This window comes from Arachis hypogaea, chromosome 4 (genome assembly GCF_003086295.3).
Source record: "Arachis hypogaea cultivar Tifrunner chromosome 4, arahy.Tifrunner.gnm2.J5K5, whole genome shotgun sequence".
Lineage (NCBI taxonomy): Eukaryota > Viridiplantae > Streptophyta > Magnoliopsida > Fabales > Fabaceae > Arachis > Arachis hypogaea.
In genome coordinates, this window is record NC_092039.1 from 81,194,886 (window position 1) to 81,213,414 (window position 18,529).

Consider the following 18,529-nt stretch of genomic DNA (forward strand, 5'->3'; position numbering starts at 1 on the left):
GCCTTGGGCACATTTTAGGTTCTGTTCGGCCTAATTGGGCCGAATCTTTTAAAATTGGTATCAAAATTCTCGTTTTGAAGAGGTTTATCCTATTTTGATATTAGTTTTTTAATACTCACTGTTAGTGTTTTGTTTTTCATTTGTTGATGATTATTAATTAAGTGATGTGTTGCTGTTTTGTTTTTTTTTACTTTGTGCTTGAGTTAATTGGATGCTCTGTCGGTGCTTAGTGCTTGTTCTTGGTTGATTGGCTTTGCTCACTACTCTGGCTTGTTCTAGCCTATTCTTGATTAATTAACTCTGTTACTGGCTTATTGATTGATGCTAAATTGGTACTGATAAAAAGTTACTGGCTTGTTCTTGGCTTTTTTGTCTGTTGTTAAGTTTCTTGATTTTGTGCTCATTACCTCATTCAGTGCCTTTTTTTGTTGTTAATCGCTATGCTGAACTTGTTAATCAGTGGCTTATTGATTGATGCTAAATTGGCACTGATAAACTGTTACTGGCTTGTTCTTGACTTTTTTTATCTGTTGTTAAATTTTGTTAAAGTTTCTTGATCTTGTGCTCATTACCTCATTCAGGGCTTTTTTTGTTGTTAATCATTGTGTTGAGCTTGTTAAAATTGGGTTAAAAACTTTATTAATCTTTGTTAAAGTATGTTAAAAACTCTGTTGCTAATGGTGGAAATTTGTATATTGTTGAATGCTGTAGGCGGAATTTGAATGTCTCTGAAGTACTTGGATTATTGAATTTGAATGTCTCTGAAATCTAAAGTAGTGATTTGTGATTTTGAATATCTCTGATTACTTGATTATTGATTTGTGTTTTGAATATGAAATTTGTGATAATGTTTATTGAAATTTTGTACATTTTCATTGCTAAACTCTTCAACTATGGATTGTATTATATGCTGCTAGATTTGAACTCATCAAAGTTGCTTGACGTAATAATTCATCTCTACATGTTGCTTGACGTATTCTAAAATCGATTGAAAGGCACTGTTGTATCATGTCTTGCCTATTTATTAAGTATATTAGTATATTTTGTAATATTAATGTATTTATGTGATTAATTCCTATATTAAGGAGATAGATTCACCATTAGGATCAGAAGGTTTGTTCAATTTGTTTGATCTTTTTTAATTCTTTACATTAGGAAAGAGATGAAAGATATATTGTTGGCTAAATGATATAGTTGTTATGAGACAAAAAATAGGTTGAGTTATAATTTTGGATATTTATTTATAATTTACTTATTATTTTATTCTAAAACAATTTTTTTAGTTGAACCACGATTAAACTAGTTAAACTAATAAACCAATAAATTAGTGACTAAAACGGTTCAATGATCGATCCGATTCTCAAAACCTTCGAAGAATCCAAATTAGATCAAATTTTTTTTAAATCCCTTAAAACCGTCGTTTTGAATTTTCGTAGAAAAAAAAAAAAATCCCTGATCCAGCGAAGGATCCCCCTCAACCCACTCTCACTCTCTCACTCTGAAACGGCTGCTTCGCTTGCTCAAAGAAAGAGAAGTGGTGAGAAACCCTAGCCTCCATTGCCACCGCCGTTCCGCCGTTCTTCGCCAGCGTCTTTTCTACGCGGCACCAGCTTCTTTGCCTGGTCCAGCACGCTTCGTCGTCCGTCGCCAGGTCCACTTCGTCGCGTGCCAGCCTCTTTGCCTGGTCCAGCCTTGTCGTCCGTCGCGTTGCCAGGTCCAGCTTCGTCGCCCCTCGCGTGCTTGTCGCCCCTCGCGTGCTCGTCGCTGGCAGTCTCCCCATCCCTCATATTCTGCAAGTTCTCGGCGTTGTAAACATAAGGAGAAGGACTGCTGCAGTGTCGCCAGCTTCTCCGTGTCACATTCTTGCTCCTCCTTCATACTCTGTTCGTTGGAAGACCACCGAAGGTTACTTAATATTTCTTGCTTAATTTTTTCGTTTTTAATCTGTTCATAAAAAAATGTGATTTGGTTAATTTAGTTTTTAATGTGTTCAGAATGATTTAGTTAAAAACAATTAGTTAATTTTGTCAATGTGATAGTTTGATTAGATTTTAGAGAATTGACTCTGTTCGATTTGATTGTTAATTGCTAATAGACTCTGTTAGAATTGATTGTTAATTGCCTAATTGTTGATTGTTAATAGGCTCCGTTGCTGCAGTGTGATTTTTAATTGCCTAAGTGGCATCGAGGAAGAAAATGAGTGAAAATAATAGAAAAGGAAGAAAGAAAGGTTGAGATATAGATTATGAGATAAAGGGAATCCCAAAATAAATTGTGATGACTAAAAGTATATATTTATTGCTAAATGCTAAAAAGGGATATATAGTGATGATGGTGATGTCTAATTGAGAGCATTAGATACTCAATACAAGTCTAAGAAGCATGTCCCTTTTCAAAAAGTCCCTTACCTGTTAACGACTTAAAATCCAACAACAGGAAGCCAATAACAGATACTTTCCCACTTATTAATTTGTTATTTTCAGTAAAATCAAATTCCCTAAATTCTCATCAACAACCATTCAACCTATAATCACAAACACCATGGAACCATTAATTTAAAAGCTTTAATTTGTATGAATCTAAAGCTAATGAACTATAGAAGTAGAATTTAATGTCGAGTTGACTTGCGTTGCTCATGTTGCACTTTTCAGTTAGCAGGTTAGTGAACTGCCTCCACGAAAATAAAGGGTTCTGTGATGTAGTGATTCGTGGCGCACCAAAATATTACTCATTTTATAGTCAAATACAATTCACTTACCACTACATGTTTTTGGTTCAATGCATTAACTCTCAAAGGACTTGTACAATGCTTTTAGGTAGAAATATTAAAGAAAAGTCTTCGTTTAAAGTTTAGTGGAATGAATAACAGCACGATCAGCACTTACTACTACTTTGAATTCAACCCAAAAAATGAATTAGAGTAATTATAGGAACATGAGAGCATGCATTAGGCACATCACAGGCCAATAGGTAGCATGAAAAGAAACACATGGATGAATGGAATTATTCATATAATGGAGGGAAAAATGGTGAAGGATTTTGACTCAAGAGATGACACATAAGCTATCCACCTACTGCAATGTTTGGTCTATTAAGTAATAATGTAGATGTGCAGGTTCATTATTTCATTCAACCTTCATTCAAATTTGTTTTAGAGAAAAATCATTTTGCATAAGACACGTACCACAGTTTGATGTGAACATTGAATTCAGTGACTTGTTGCATTTTGCATACCTACGGGCTGCTGTTGTAACTACTGTTTATTTTGTTATCCTTCACATGGCGCTTGGCCTTAGCTAATTTTTCATTTTTTTGGTGTGTTATATATTACTTATTTTGCTACAGTATTCCCTCTGTTTTGGTGTTCCTGCCCTTCCCTGCTTGAGATGGCTCCTTGAACTCCTGTTCCCTACCTTATTACATACCTTTATATTTTAGTAGATGTTGGCCTTTGGTGTTTTTATACTTTTGTATATTTATTTAATAATGACTGGGTTACCTAGTAACTATGTTAACAACAACAGGAGAACACGTTTAGAGTTCGAGTCTCTCTAAAACTTGAGGGAATGGAAGCAGAAGAGCTTTGCATTGCTGAACTTTTTGGCCTCAAAGGAAAGAAGAACACTAAGAAGAACATGAAAACAAAACCAAAGAAGGATGGAAATGTTCCAGAAGATTCTGCACTGGCAAACAGTGCCTCTGATTCTGGTGCTACTGCTACAGCTGTAAGCATTGACAATGGCGGTGGTAACGATGTCGGCGGTGGTAACGATGCTACTAATAGTAGCAGGATTAGGGTTTCTTCATTTGACTATTCTGCTGAGAATTTCTTCAGATACATTGATGACATTGCGGCACTATGCGGGGAAGATCAGAATACTCATTTTGATCACAGTGAGGTTCAGAGATTCTCTTCCTCCCTCACATTTTTAAGGTACTTAATTTCAATTCTTGAAAAATAAATAGAATTTGTTGTAATATGTTTAAACTTTATAATTATTATAATATTATTAGAGGTGTGTTTATTTTAATTGCATATGAATCAGTTAGAATTTAGAAACTGTTTTGAGTTGCTTCTAGATTGAAGTTATACCCATTGTTAATGTTAAGAGCGTCTTAGTGAATAGCTGAGTTCTCATTTGTAGCTGAGTCAACAATCTTAGTGCTTGTTAGAGTTAGTTGCTTGAGCCATTAGAGGTAGTTATTTGGTGATGTTTCAGCTACAACTCTAGCTATAAACATGTACAACATAATCTCAGTATTTATAATCATAATAGGGTGCATTTTATAAGGAAACAATAATTTTGTCTGTGCTTGTAGAATATTTAGGTGCACTTGTTTTAGCTTCTATATTTATTTTTTATTATTTAAATTTGTTTTGGACAAAGTGATTTTTAACTACTAAAGCAATCACTTTTCAGTTTAAGAGAAGTTAATTATTTCATCTTTTGCTTTAAAGAATATTTCAGAAACTTTTAAATTTTTTAAATAGCAAGAGTTGAAGTTAAGTGGTTAAGATAAATATTTTCTAAAAAACTTTGATTTGTTTTGGTAAAAGTGATCACTATTTTCAGTCAAGAAGTTGAAACAAATGGCAATACAAGATTCCTTTTGAAATGCATTGTTTTCAACTTACTTTAAGATTGAGATATCCCGAGAATAGAAAATAGTGATGTAGATGCTGAAAACAGCTTGATAGTCAGAGTTTGTTTGGATGTGTTAATTTGAATGAAAATAAGTAATTCTTAGCTTGTTTTTTTTCAAATGTGTAGAGAATGGAGAGATTTTAGGTATCCACCAAAAAGCATTAGGTTTGGTTACATAACTGAGAGATGTCAGAGCTCTGAAGAAAAAGATGCTGGAGCCATAACTTTGCCTCAGTTCTCATCAGCCACTGTTCCCCAGGTATAAGCTGTTTGTATCCTTTTATTTGTTTCCTCTTCAGAGCTCATCTTATCAAAATTTCTCTTGATTAGTAACAATGTTACAGGTGTTGTGTTGCAAACAATTCATTATCTTTTTGTGTATCGTTCTTAGTGTGATGTGCAAAGAAAAGAGCATCCTGTGGATACCAAATTGCAGGAATCCAGGTATCACTAGTATGTTGCCTATCTGTGGTCTTTTGGTCCATTGACATCAGTATGGGCATTACTGCCCACTTTGAAGTTCCTGACAAATTATTTTATTCCATCGCTGCTCATCATTTAACTTGGCCAAACACTTCAAATGCTGTAGATGCAGAGACTTTGTGATGTGTGTTGGAGGCCCTGTATGGGCGTTAGATTGGTGTCCTCAGATAGATGAAAGGCCTGATTGTTCAGCTAAATGTGAGGTACTTGGTTTCTCTCTCCCGCCTTTCAAGCCATCTATTTAGCTACTTTTTATTGGCTTACTATCGTATGGGGAAGTTTTTGAAGTTTGAACATGAGTTAAATGGTGTACCCTGTCTATTTGTTGGTTTTGACATCTAACATGTCAAGGTTCATTGTCTATTTGAAGACTCATGGGATGGGAGAGGTTTCCCATCCCAGACTATTAAATAGGGATACATATCGTGTATCAAAACATTGCTGTATCGTATATCATATCATATTGTATTGTATTGTGTATCATAAGATATAAACAACAATAATAAATAAAATTAAACCTCTAAATAATCATATAATTCATGTCTCATAATAATATCCAGAAATAAAAATGACCAGAAAGTAATTAAACTATGGATAAGTTTTTCAATTTAATTTTCAAAATGATCAATACACAGCAAGCAAAGTACTAGGCATAAGGCATAACAACATCAAACATAACATTGCCCTCCAACAATAAAATAATGACAAGAAACAATTCCACAAGTCATTAGATATTAAATAATATAAAGAAAAGAAGTCAAAGATTCAATAAAACAAATGATAATGCATCTGAGGCCGAGTGAATGGTGCTTCACTTGCAGAAGAATGATGCCTGTGTGCTTGCAGTTGCAGAACGCCGCAAGGAAGAAAAGTATAGATGTATTTTCCCTCGATTATAAACACTTATATAAAATTGGAACTGAAGAGGTAAGGAGTCGGCTGCAATTGTGGCTTTCATTGAAAAAAGAAAAGGAGGGAAAGAAATAATATTTTGCAAACTGGAACACGTTTGACCTGACCTAAAACTCCCGGAACCCAGCCAGTTCCTGAATCTTCAGTTTGCAAATTGCAATATTAATTGCTATTCAAGTGATTCAGATGCGATTCAAGCGATTCAGGCATGATTTTGATAATCCCAGCGATTTGTATTGTATTTATCGCAATACTAACCATGTGTTTTCCTTCAACTAGATTTATGAAAATAGATGGATGAAAGGAGTAACATGTCTTCGATCATAGCAGTGCAATTGACAGAGCTTTTTAATGCGTTGCACTATCATATGTTATATTGTTATACTTGATACAGATAAGTATATGGAATTATTATGTTACTATTTTCTCGGATGTTAGTCTGCATTTGCATGAGCTTTGCTCTTCTAAGACGTTATTAGGAATTTAGGATATAACTTTTGTCTTTTGTACATTTTTATAATTGACATTTTGTATATTGGGTGACATTTTTTTATTCTGTATTAGTTTGTTGCTGTTGCTACTCATCCACCTGGTTCTTCTTACCACAAGATGGGTGCCCCACTGACTGGTAGAGGTGTTATACAAATATGGTGTCTTCTAAATATCCGCGAGCAGGATGAAGAAAAATGTTATTCAACAAATAAGGGAAAAAAAAGACCTAAAAAAGACAAGTCAACAAAGGTGACGAGGCCTAGAGGAAGACCTAGAAAGAATCCCAAAGGAAAAGTAATTGATAACACAAATAGTGAAACCCCCCAGTACGTACCAGCCCTAGATGTTCAGTTTCCAGAAAGATCTTCTGAGCTTCCTGCTTCAGATGGGGTTTGTTGGAACGATGAAGAAATATTACCCATCATTGACATGAGTAGAAGAGAACATAAAATAATTGAGGCCTCAAGTGAAAAATCAGCACAAATAAAGAGGCCTAGAGGAAGGCCTAAAAAGAGTTCAAAAGAAGCTACTGTATGTTCTTCAAATTCTGAGAATCAAGCTGTGCAAGCTCATGCAGTTCAGGTTCCAGAAGATTCAGCTGAAATAAATTTTTCAGGCGCAGCTGATGGAAATCGCAATGAATCAGCCTTGCAACAGTGTTCAGTTGCAAAGCAGAAACAAACCAAGAAAGCTGCTTCTGCATGCAATACTGTCTTAGAAACTCATGTTAAAAGTAGTAGGTTGAAAGCTAACCATAGGGATGTGGGATGCAACGAAGATGTGGCACTATTGACACAGGTTGAGAATGACTCAAGTCAACCTCATGGCAGCTCTGCAATGGGTAATGTAGTTGCCCCTAATTCTATTTCAGGGAATGTGACTATGCCAAAACTTGTGTGTTGCCTAGCTCATAATGGAAAGGTGGCATGGGATGTGAAATGGCAACCGCCCAACATGTATGACCCAGTAAGCAAACACCGAATGGGCTATCTTGCTGTCTTGTTGGGCAACGGATCTCTAGAAGTGTAAGATATCTGATGCCTCATCTCCTATTGATATTATTGTTCTTGTTTAAAAATTTTTCAGGTAGTTGAAAATTTTTTGATATTTTTCATAATTCAGATGCAATTTGTAGAATAGCACAGCACCCTATCCTGAAATTTAGTTTAGATCAGAATATCAAAATAGGGGTGTAATTTATGTTTGGAGTTGTTCAGCTCTATTCTATATGGTTATTCTTCTCTTCTCATATGTTATGCTATTTGCTTTTGACATTAAATCTCTTTGTATCAGATATTTTCACAACTCTTTTATGGGATGCTCCTTGTTATTGTTGCCTTATCAACATGTCAAGTTTCAATTGCAGGTGGGAGGTTCCTCTTCCTCGTGTCTTGAGGGAGATTTATAAGCATAGGGATGGCACTGATCCTCGTTTTATAAAATTGGCACCTGTATTTAAATGCTCAATGTTGAAGCGTGGTGGAAAACAAAGGCATGCTTCCTTCTTTCTCTTTTTATGGTGTTACTTAACTCGTTCCTTCTAGGGGAAAAATTGTACGAATTCAATCACTGAGGGGCAAAATAAATTAACATATTTAATTTTAACTTGGCTGATTATTGGATAAGTATATTGGAAGTGAGCACATTTTAAAAAAGTGCTTCAATTAAAAACGTTCATGCCGTGCTGCCTAAGGTAGTTGAACTTGCTTGATGCCGGTAATTATAAGTTTCCTTTTAGCCTAGTCACTGGTTTAATTTCATCCATTGTTTGATATCACAGCATTCCGTTGACAGTGGAGTGGTCGGTCATGCCCCCTCATGACTATTTACTTGTGGGCTGCCATGATGGAATGGTATAATTTTTGTTAACTATTCTTCTATTTTCCGTTCTATGCTTCTTCATTATTTTATTTTATTTTGTTTTACTTTTTCATAGTAGGTTAGTAAGACTAAGAAATAAATTCATTCATGATGTTTTATTGGGAGGGATAAAGAGAAGTCATCTTGATAATATTACCCTTATTTATTTTATATTTTTGTAATTCTGCATTTATTGTTAAATTTGTTTCTCACCATCATTGTTCAGTTCAAACATAAGTATCTTGTCATCCCAATACTCTTTATAAAGTATATCTGCTAATGTATTTTGCTTTATATTTAGGTTGCTTTGTGGAAATTCTCTATAAAGACTTCATCTAAATGTGATGGTAATGTTTTTGTTGCCATACTCATGTTTACATATTTGGTTCTTAGGGAAGGTAGCTGTGTTGAAAAACAAAGTCATCAGATTCACTAGACAATAATTCTACTGACCCAATTTTTTATATTCAGATACAAAGCCAGTGCTTTGTTTCAGGGGAGATGCAGCTCCTATTAGAGCCGTTGCCTGGGCACCATTTGAAGGGTTAGTAATGATTGAAACCAATTCAATAAAGACATGTTATTTAATTGCATCAAACATTTTTCTGTTGCTATGTTGTGTCTTTATAGGATTTGGAATAATTAAAAGACTATAATGGAATATTATTTTCACCTCTCTATTTTCCCATTTTGTTAAACTGAAAAGATTCTAATTGATTTCCAGCTTCAACCTAATATGATATAGTTATTTACATAGTTTATGAAACTTATTGTGTTCGTGGGCTTTTGAAATTGTTGTGGAATTTTCCTTTTTCATTTAGTGTGCACAGACAGCTGATTTCATTCATGTAACTGTCCCCTTTTCTTCTTGATGAAAATCTAATAAACATAGTTTGTAAGTCTGCCTTATTCATTGTTTACCTCTGTAATGTTGATCAGGATAAGCAATTTTATTGTATCTTGTTTTTTGTTGTTTTATTTTAGTGATCCTGAGAGTTTCAATATAATAGTTACTGCTGGACATGAAGGCCTTAAGTTTTGGGACCTGCGGTTAGTGCTTTTTCTTTTCCTTTTTGTTTTTTTGTCTACTTTGTAACTTTTGACGCTGCATGAGAAGCACAATACCTTTTCTCAATGAAAATTTTCCTTTCTTGATTCCTTGACCGGATTTTATTTAATTTTAGGTTCATTCTAAATTTCTGTCTTCCAATCGTTTATAATCACCTTCATCTTAGAATGTAATTTTCTGTATAGAGGAAATTGTTTCCAAATAATGTGGCAATTATATTATACGCTGTAAAACTTATCTAAGATTGGCAAACTGGTGAGCACTCTTCAAATGGCACGTTAGTTGCGATTTTTTTTGTATCTGCGTGTGCATGAGTAATTAATTCTCTCCTTGGGTAGAAAGGATGAATATTGACATCTCATTATGTCAAGGCGCATATCTCCCTTCAAACGGTCTTTAGCTAGATTTGTGTAAAAACCTAGTTCAGTGTTCTGATTTATTGATAAAAATGTGTGTAGTAATCCATTTCGTCCTTTGAGGAGTATGCAACCTGTGCCAAGAAACATATATAGTCTGGATTGGTTGCCAAAGCCAAGGTAATGCATAATTTCGACAGGACAGAATTGCTGTATGACCTCATCATGATGATTAACCTAGAGTTGTTTTGTTTATGTTTTATAGTTGCATCATTATGTCCTTTGAAGATGGGACAATGAAAACCATTAGCTTGGTGAAGGTTGCAAATGAATTCCCTGTAAATGGAAAAACATACAATGGGAAAAGACAACCCTGGTTGCACACTTATTCACTCTCATCATCTGCCATATGGAATGTTCAAGTGTCACGTAACACAGGTACCTTTTTAATGGTTATATTCTTTGCAAACAAGCTATCAGTTAATGGTAATTTGTGACTCTCTAAGTTTTCTAAATATCATGATGAACTACTTAAATAACGTGTTGTCTCTAATTATCATCATCATCATCATCTAAACGATGAGTTTTTATTTTTGTTGTGCCAGGCATGGTTGCATACTGTGGTGCAGATGGTACTGTCTTCCGTTTTCAGGTGGTTTAAAACATTTTGTTGGATATTCCTCAAACATGATAGTATTCCTCAAATTTGTAGCAGTTCTTGACTAATGCTTTATAAAAATTGATTTTCTTTGCCCTTCTGCCCATTTCTTACCTATGTTTTTTATTGTCGTCAGCTTACGACTAAAGCAGTAGAAATAGGTGATTCACACCATACTGTTCCATTCTTCCTCTGTGGGTCAGTAACTGAGGAGGACTCAACTCTTGTGATCAATAGTTCAGTTTCAACTCGTCCCTTTCCATTAAAGAGGTCCATTGAAAGGGTTCGGTATGCTCAATCTTTTCGAGACTTGCTGAGAAAAAGTGCAACCAGTGAGATGGCGAAGACTTCGAATCCTGATTCTCAAACTTTAGGTTTGCCTTTGTAAATTTGATGCTATACTTGTCTGATTTTCTACAATAATTTCTCAAGAATATTACCAATTCTTCAATTTTTTGTGGTAGGGCTCTGTGGTGATGACGATTTGGGTATGGCATCAGAATGTGAGGAAGCATTGTCTTCCGTGAAGCAGCCCAAAAGACGAAAACTGACTGGTAGCGACAAGAAAAAATCAGCAGAAAGTAATTCTCTTGTTAACAAAGATGATGCGCCGACAAGTAATCTCGGGGATGATACTGAGAAGGCAGATTTTGGTCATATACCAGAAGTCTTTCCTTCCAAATGGGTAGCTTTGCATAGAGTGAGATGGAACATGAACAAGGGTAGTGAGAGATGGTTGTGCTTTGGTGGAGCCGGTGGAATTGTACGTTGTCAGGAGTTTGTTTACACTGATATTGATCGGAGATGGGCCTTGAAGAGGTGACAGCATGTTTCACTTAAAATTTGATTATTTAAATGTGAATAGTAGTTGTAAATTTAGAATACATTAACAGTAGAGAAAATTAGGGAATAATATATAGTAGGGTAGCCATGCGGGATAAAGAATTTGCCCTGCTTAGTTAATTATGATTTATGACCAGATTGAACGAAGTATATACTTTTGTTGTATCCTTTTCCACCTGCATATTCAATTATTTCATTTGCATACGTCTAGTTTCTATTTTCTCCATCTTTACTGATATATTTTAGAAAATTAGAAATATTATTTCTTGTAAAATAGAAAAAGTTTGTCCTAATCACACTTTCGTGTAGATATTGGTTCACAAGTAAATACTTTGGATGGTAATGAGTTTTTTAAGTTCCAATTATGACTTGTCTTTTACTTTTGTTTGTGTGGATCATCATGAGAGTTTAATTCTATTTGGATATGCTCTAATGAAAAATGAAAATACTAAGTCATTTATATGGTTGTTTGAATATTGGCTTCATTGTATGGGATGAAAGCCTCAAAATGAATTTTAACCGATCAATATCCATCTATTCTAATTGCATTAAAGTTTGTATATCAACAAGACTAAGATACCAAAACTGACTATAAAAGATTATTACGCCGATAAATCTAATCATAAAAAAAATTAAAAGTAATTTGTGACCATAAAAGATGAGTTTTAATAAATAAAACTATTTGAATCTTAAAATAGTATAAATTTTTTTTTTAAATTATATCCCTCTAAACTAACCTACTCACTCTTAAACTTTAATTCTATTCCATCTTTATATTTTTAATATTCTTCACCACCACGTCATCTCCAATCTCCGAATCTCTTTCTCAAGCACCCTTGTCCTTCATCCACTCCATCCCCTCTCCTCCCTCAACTCACACAATTCCTTAGCAAGTTCAGCGTAGTAAATCCCAGATACTAAGTAATATTTCAGGTAGAGGTGGCATAATGGACCGGCCTGTTTCGTCTTACCTAGGCCCGCACCATAAATGGAGCGGGCCAGCCCACTCCACCAACTAAAGTGAGTACGAAATGCTAGTCCATCTTGCTTTATGGCAAATTGGCGGGCCAGCGGACTAGCCCGCTTGACTCTTTTTTTTTTTGTAAAAAATAAAATTCATTAAAATTAACCAAAAAATAATAATAAAAAAATTAAATACAAATAAAAAAATAGTCAAATTATAATATAATTTTTTCACTATCTTTTTTTTTTATTTTTAACTTCAATAAAATTGTTCAAAATAATATTTGTCAATAGAACCATCTTTATTTTAAAAAATAAGTCACATAATTTGAATATATATACGAAATTGTAAAATAAAATAAATAAAATTAATAACTAAAGAAGAATAAAAACAAAAAATAGAAAAAAAGTGTTCGAAAATTATATAATTATTAATTTTGTAGTAGTAATCACTCTTTTATTTAATAAAAAAAATAAATAAAAATCTTTGGCCCGGCAGGCAAGCCCGCCCCGCCAAAACCCGAAAATTTGGCAGGTTCCAAATCCTAGTCCGACCCGCCCTTTTTAGTGGGTTCGGCGGGTCGGCCCGACGGGTTCGGCGGGTCGGCCCGACGGGTTCGACCCGTTTTACCACCTTTAACTTCAGGTGAGTGAGGGTCGATCCCACGAGAATTGATGGACCAAGCAATAATGGTCGAATGACTCACTTAGTCAGGCAAGCAGAAAATGGTGTTTTGATGTTCAAAAGCATTAAGCAGTAATTCAAGAGTTTGGAAAACAAGCAGTAAACGGGTTGTAAAAAATATGTGAGAGAACAGTTAAGGTTTTAGAGATGTTTATTTTTCCGGATTAATGTTTCTTACCGACTATTTTAATCATGCAAGATTCATTTTATGGCAAACTGTAATTGACTAAATCCTAATTCCTTAGTAATTTAGTCTCCTCTACCCTAATTAACCGCTAATTCCTTGATCACTTAATATAGATTAAAGGGTTAGGTTCAATTCTAATTTATTAGCCAAAAAATCCTAATTACCTAAATATACAAGGATTATATGTCACGTATCCCATTAAGTCCAAGCAATTAGTGGTTTAGGATGAGTCTACTTTCAAGCTAGTATTCAAGTGAGATAATTTTTTCAAGAATCAACAATTCATGTAGAATACGAGTTATTTTTCAATACACTCAAATTCACGAGATGAAGAGTGAAAGTAATCCTTGAAATTAAATTAATACATTAATTAAAATAGAGTGGCAATAGTATCAATTTATAGAATAAATAGAGCTCCTAACCTTAACTAAGGAGGTTTAGCTGCTCATGACTCAAAGAGAAAACTACGGTTCAAAAGTGTGAAAGTGCGGAATGAGGTCGAAGAGAAGAAAAGAGAGAGGAGGAGACCGAAGGGCTAAATCTTTTCTCCTTTATATCTACCCTAATTTGATGTGAAAAAAAAGAAATAATAAATCATAGACCTAAAAGATTTTGTTTGTAAATAAAAATAATAAAAAAAGTAAAATACAATATTAAAAGCCAAATCTAACTAAGGATGCTCCTTTGGGTGAGGTTGATCCGCGTCATTAGCGCTAAACGCCAGAGTGGCATTTAGCGCCCCAAGTGACAGTAAGCTCCTATTCGTTTCTAACTTCCTGACACCAAACTGTTTGGCGTTTAGCATCCTATGAGGTAGAGAGCTCACACACGCTACGAGGCACTTGGCGCTAAACGCCCAGGTCCGAATTTAGTGCCAACTTGACAAAATGGCTGCACGTAATCCAAAGTTCTTGGGCTCTAAACGCCAGTGCCGGATCAACTAAATCAAAATTCTTCTCTTTTCTTCTGCACAGTCTCTATCAAACTGATCCAAACATCACCTAAAATAATCAAAATAATAGAACGACTCAAAGTAGCATCCAAATAGGCTTCAAACACTAAAATTTGAATAAAACTCAAAAAATTCATTACTAAAATAATATTAAAATAAAGAAAAGATGCTCACGTATCACAGCCATAGTTGTTAGATTTGGATCGGACCAGGCGGTTGAACCAAAAAATTAGTAAATTAATGGTCTAATAAGTTCGATCGGAAGTCGGGACTGAATGCGTAATTAAACTGTTTAGAACCGGCCGATTCAACATAAAACTGTTCAAACCCAACCGATTCAATGCAAACCTATGAACCGGCAAGGTCCTACGGTACTCCAGCATTTTGCAAGTCTTCGGTGCTCGAACCCCTCTTGTAGCTTGATGAGCGGATAATTTATACGCTTTTTGGCATTGTTTTTACATAGTTTTTTAGTATGTTTTAGTGACTTTTTAGTATATTTTTATTAGTTTTTATGCAAAAATAACATTTCTAGACTTTACTATGAGTTTGTGTGTTTTTCTTAACTTTCAGATATTTTCTGGCTGAAATTGAGGGACCTGAGCAAAAGTCTGATTCAGAGGCTGAGAAAGGACTGCAGATGCTGTTGGATTCTGACCCTCCTGCACTCAAAGTGGATTTTCTAGAGCTACAGAAGCCCAACAGGTGCGCTCTCAATTGAGTTGGAAAGTAGACATCTTGGGCTTTCCAGCAATGTATAATAGTCCATACTTTGTCCGAGATTTGACGGTCCAAACTGGCGTCTAAACACCCACCAGAGACCATTTTCTGGCATAAAATGCCGGAACTAGCACCAGAACTGGAGTTAAACGCCCAAACTGGCGTCCAAACACCCACCAGAGACCCTTTTCTGGCATAAAACGCCGGAACTGGCACCAGAACTGGAGTTAAACGCTCAAACTGGCATCCAAGCTGGCGTTTAACCCAAGGATGGCCTATGCACGTGAAAGCTTCAAAGCTCAGCCTAAACACACACCAAGTGGGCCCCAGAAGTAGATTTATGTACTATCTACTCATTTTCTGTAAACCCTAGTAATTAGTTTAGTATATATAGCACTCTTTACTATTGTATTAGGGGATGGCAGCTTTTGAGAATTATCTTATGCCATTTGGATGGCTGGCCATTCGGCCATGCCTAGACCTTCTTCTCTTATATATTTTTCAACGGTGGAGTTTCTATACCTCATAGATTAAGGTGAGGAGCTCTACTGTTCTTCATGAATTAATGCAAGTACTATTGTTTCTATTTCAATTCACGCCTACTTCTTCTCCAAGATATACTCTCGTACTTAATTCAGTTAAGTCAAAATGAAGGGGGTGACCTATGACAATCACCCACTATCTCCATTACTCGCTTAGCCAAGATCCGCGTGCCCGACAAACACAAGCGGTCTACATGATGTTCAACGTAGTCATTAGACGACAGTTGGAGTATAATCTCTTGGGTCTCTAATCCACGGACCGAGTCCGCATGGTTAGAACCTTCGTGGTATAGGCTAGAAACAATTGGCAGCATTCTTGAGATCCGAAAAGTCTAAACCTTGTCTGCCGTATTCCGAGTAGGATCTAGGACGAGATGACTGTGACGAGCTTCAAACTCACGACTGTTCGGTGCAGTGACAGTGTGCAAAAGGATAGAGAGATCCTATTCCGAGACAAGTGGGAACCGATAGATGATTAGCCATGCAGTAGCTGTGCCTGATATTTTTCATTCGAGACGAGAAATTCGACAGTTGATTAAACGTACAGAAACCGTAGCCAGACCATTTTCACTGAGAGGATCATACAGCTTGCCATGGAAGGGAGGACGCCTGATTGGATGAAGACAACAGGAAAGCAGAGGTTCAGAAGCAATAAAGCATCTCCAAACGCTTATCTGAAATTCCCACCAATGAATTACATAAGTATCTTTATTTTATTTTCCGTTTTACTTATCTTTTAATTATCAAAACTTCATAACCATTTGAATCCATCTGACTGAGATTTACAAGATGACCATAGCTTGCTTCAAGCCGTCAATCTCCGTAGGATCGACCCTTACTCACGTAAAGTATTACTTGGACGACCCAGTGCACTTGCTGGTTAGTTGTATGGAGTTGTGAAAAGTGTGATCACAATGTCGTGCACCAAGTTTTTGGCGCTGTTGCCGGGGATTGTTCGAGTTTGGATAACTGACGGTTCATCTTGTTGCTTAGATTGGGTAATTTTATTTTATGTTTAAGCTTTTTATCTTTATTTTTGAAAAATACAAAAAAATTTAATAAAATCATAAAAACCAAAAAAATTTTGTGTTTCTTGTTTGAGTCTAGTGTCAAATTTTAAGTTTGGTGTCAATTGCATTTTTTATTTAAGTTTCTTAAAATTTTTGAAAATTCATACATTGTGTTCTTCTTTGATCTTCAAGTTGTTCTTGATGATTTTCCTTGTTTGATCTTCAAATTTTCTTGTTTTGTGTCTTTTCTTGTTCTTCATATGCATTTTTGAATCCAAAGTGTCTAAACATTCAAAATTTCTAAGTTTGGTGTCTTACATGTCTTTCTTTTCTTAAAAATTTTCAAAAATATGTTCTTGATGTTCATCATGATCTTCAAAGTGTTCTTGGTGTTCATCTTGACATTCAAAGTGTTCTTGCATGCATTATTTGTTTTGTTTCATTTTATTTTTTTCTCTCTCCTCATTCAAAATTCAAAAGTAAAAAAAAAATAAAAAATATATCTTTTCAAGTAAATAATATAGAGAAATGAAAGATCAGAACATAAAGTAGAGGAATCACAGAGAAAAAGAGCTCAATGGCATTAAAACGCCAGTAAATAGGCAATTTGGGCGTTAAACGCCAGAATGGCTATCATTCTGGGCATTTAACGCCAGTAAAGGTATTATTCTGGGCGTTAAACGCCAGAATGGGCAGCGTTATGGGCGTTTAGCCCCAGAACTAGCAGCATTCTGAGCGTTTAGAAAAATGCCCAGTAAAGAAGGATTCCTGGCGTTTAACGCCAGCCAGGGTATCTGGCTGGACGTTAAACTCCCAAAGAGGCAGCCAAGTCGGCGTTAAACGCCAGAATGGATAGCATTTTGGGCGTTTAACGCCAGGAAGACACAAGGGAGGTAATTTCATTTCCAATTCAATGTTTTTTTTTTAATTTTCATGTTTTAATTCATAATTTTAAAATCATATCTTTTTCATATCACATTTTCAAAAATCCTTGCTAACAATTAATATTTTGATTCAAAAAATTGCAAGTTTGTTACTTTCTTGTTAAGAAAGGATCAATCTTTAAATTCTAGAATCATATCTTTTAGTTTCTTGTTAGTCAAGTCATCAATTTTAAAAAAATCAAATCTTTTTTATTTCTTTTTCAATCATATCTTTTTCAATCAAATCTTTTTCAATCAAATCTTTTTCAATCATATCTTTTTTTTTTAATTTTGATTTCAAAATCTTTTTCTAACTTCCTATCTTTTCAAAATTATTTTCAAATCTTTTTCAACTAATTACTATTTCTTATCTTTTTCAAAACCACCTAACCACTTTTTCACTTCCAATTTTCGAAAATCACTAACGACTATTTCAAAAATCTTTTTAATTAACTAATTGTTTTAGTTTTAATTTTCGAATACTCTCTCTCATATCTCTTTCTATTTATTTGCTAACACTTCTCTTATACTTATAATTCGAACCCTCTCTCTCCCTCTGTGTTTGGATTCTTCTTACTCTCTTTCTACCTCATTCCTCTATTCTTCTTTTCTTCTGACACCTCAAGGAATCTCTATACTGTGACATAGAGGATTCCATTACTCCCTTTGTTCTCTTCTTTTTCATATGAGCAGAAACAGGGATAAAAACATTCTTGTTGAAGATGATCCTGAACCTGAAAGGACTTTGAAGAGGAAGTTAAGAGAAGTTAAAGCACAACACTCCGAAGAGGACCTTACAGAGATTTTCAAAAAAGAAGCAGACATGGTAGCTGATCCCAACAAAAATGCTAGAGATGCAAGGAAGATGCTTGGTGACTATACTACACTAACTTCCAACTTCTATGGAAGAAGCATCTCAATTCCTGCCATTGGAGCAAACAACTTTGAGCTTAAGCCTCAATCAGTTTCTCTAATGCAGCAGAATTGTAAGTTTCATAGACTTCCATCGGAAGATCCTTATCAGTTCTTAGTTGAATTCTTGCAGATCTGTGATACTGTTAAGACCAATGGGGTTAATCTCGAGGTCTACAGACTTATGCTTTTTCCCTTTGCTGTAAGAGACAGAGCTAGAAAATGGTTGGAGTCACAACCTAGAGAAAGCCTGAACTCTTAGGACAAGTTGGTCAACGCTTTCTTGACCAAATTCTTTCCACCTCAAAAGCTGAGC

At 35.1% G+C, this 18,529-nt stretch overlaps 1 protein-coding gene across 4 annotated transcripts; it reads left to right on the forward strand.

Moving 5' to 3' along the window:
- Window positions 1-1,411: 1,411 nt before the first annotated feature.
- LOC112796884 (uncharacterized) lies at window positions 1,412-11,523 on the forward strand. Of its 4 annotated transcripts, none has more exons than XM_072235666.1 (16): window positions 1,412-1,905; window positions 3,525-3,934; window positions 4,773-4,905; window positions 5,038-5,099; window positions 5,236-5,332; window positions 6,606-7,558; window positions 7,900-8,025; window positions 8,314-8,386; window positions 8,695-8,740; window positions 8,865-8,937; window positions 9,378-9,443; window positions 9,921-9,998; window positions 10,084-10,256; window positions 10,424-10,470; window positions 10,613-10,850; window positions 10,941-11,523. In XM_072235666.1, exons 5-16 carry the CDS (start codon window positions 5,252-5,254, stop codon window positions 11,297-11,299), a joined length of 2,313 nt encoding a protein of 770 aa, XP_072091767.1. In that variant the 5' UTR covers window positions 1,412-1,905; window positions 3,525-3,934; window positions 4,773-4,905; window positions 5,038-5,099; window positions 5,236-5,251; the 3' UTR covers window positions 11,300-11,523. The 4 variants fall into 4 exon arrangements, with proteins under 4 accessions (XP_072091767.1, XP_025695329.1, XP_025695333.1 ...); XM_025839544.3 differs by having other exon boundaries at window positions 1,417-1,905; window positions 5,038-5,090; XM_025839548.2 differs by having other exon boundaries at window positions 1,420-1,905; window positions 4,991-5,090.
- The last annotated feature ends 7,006 nt before the right edge of the window (window positions 11,524-18,529 follow it).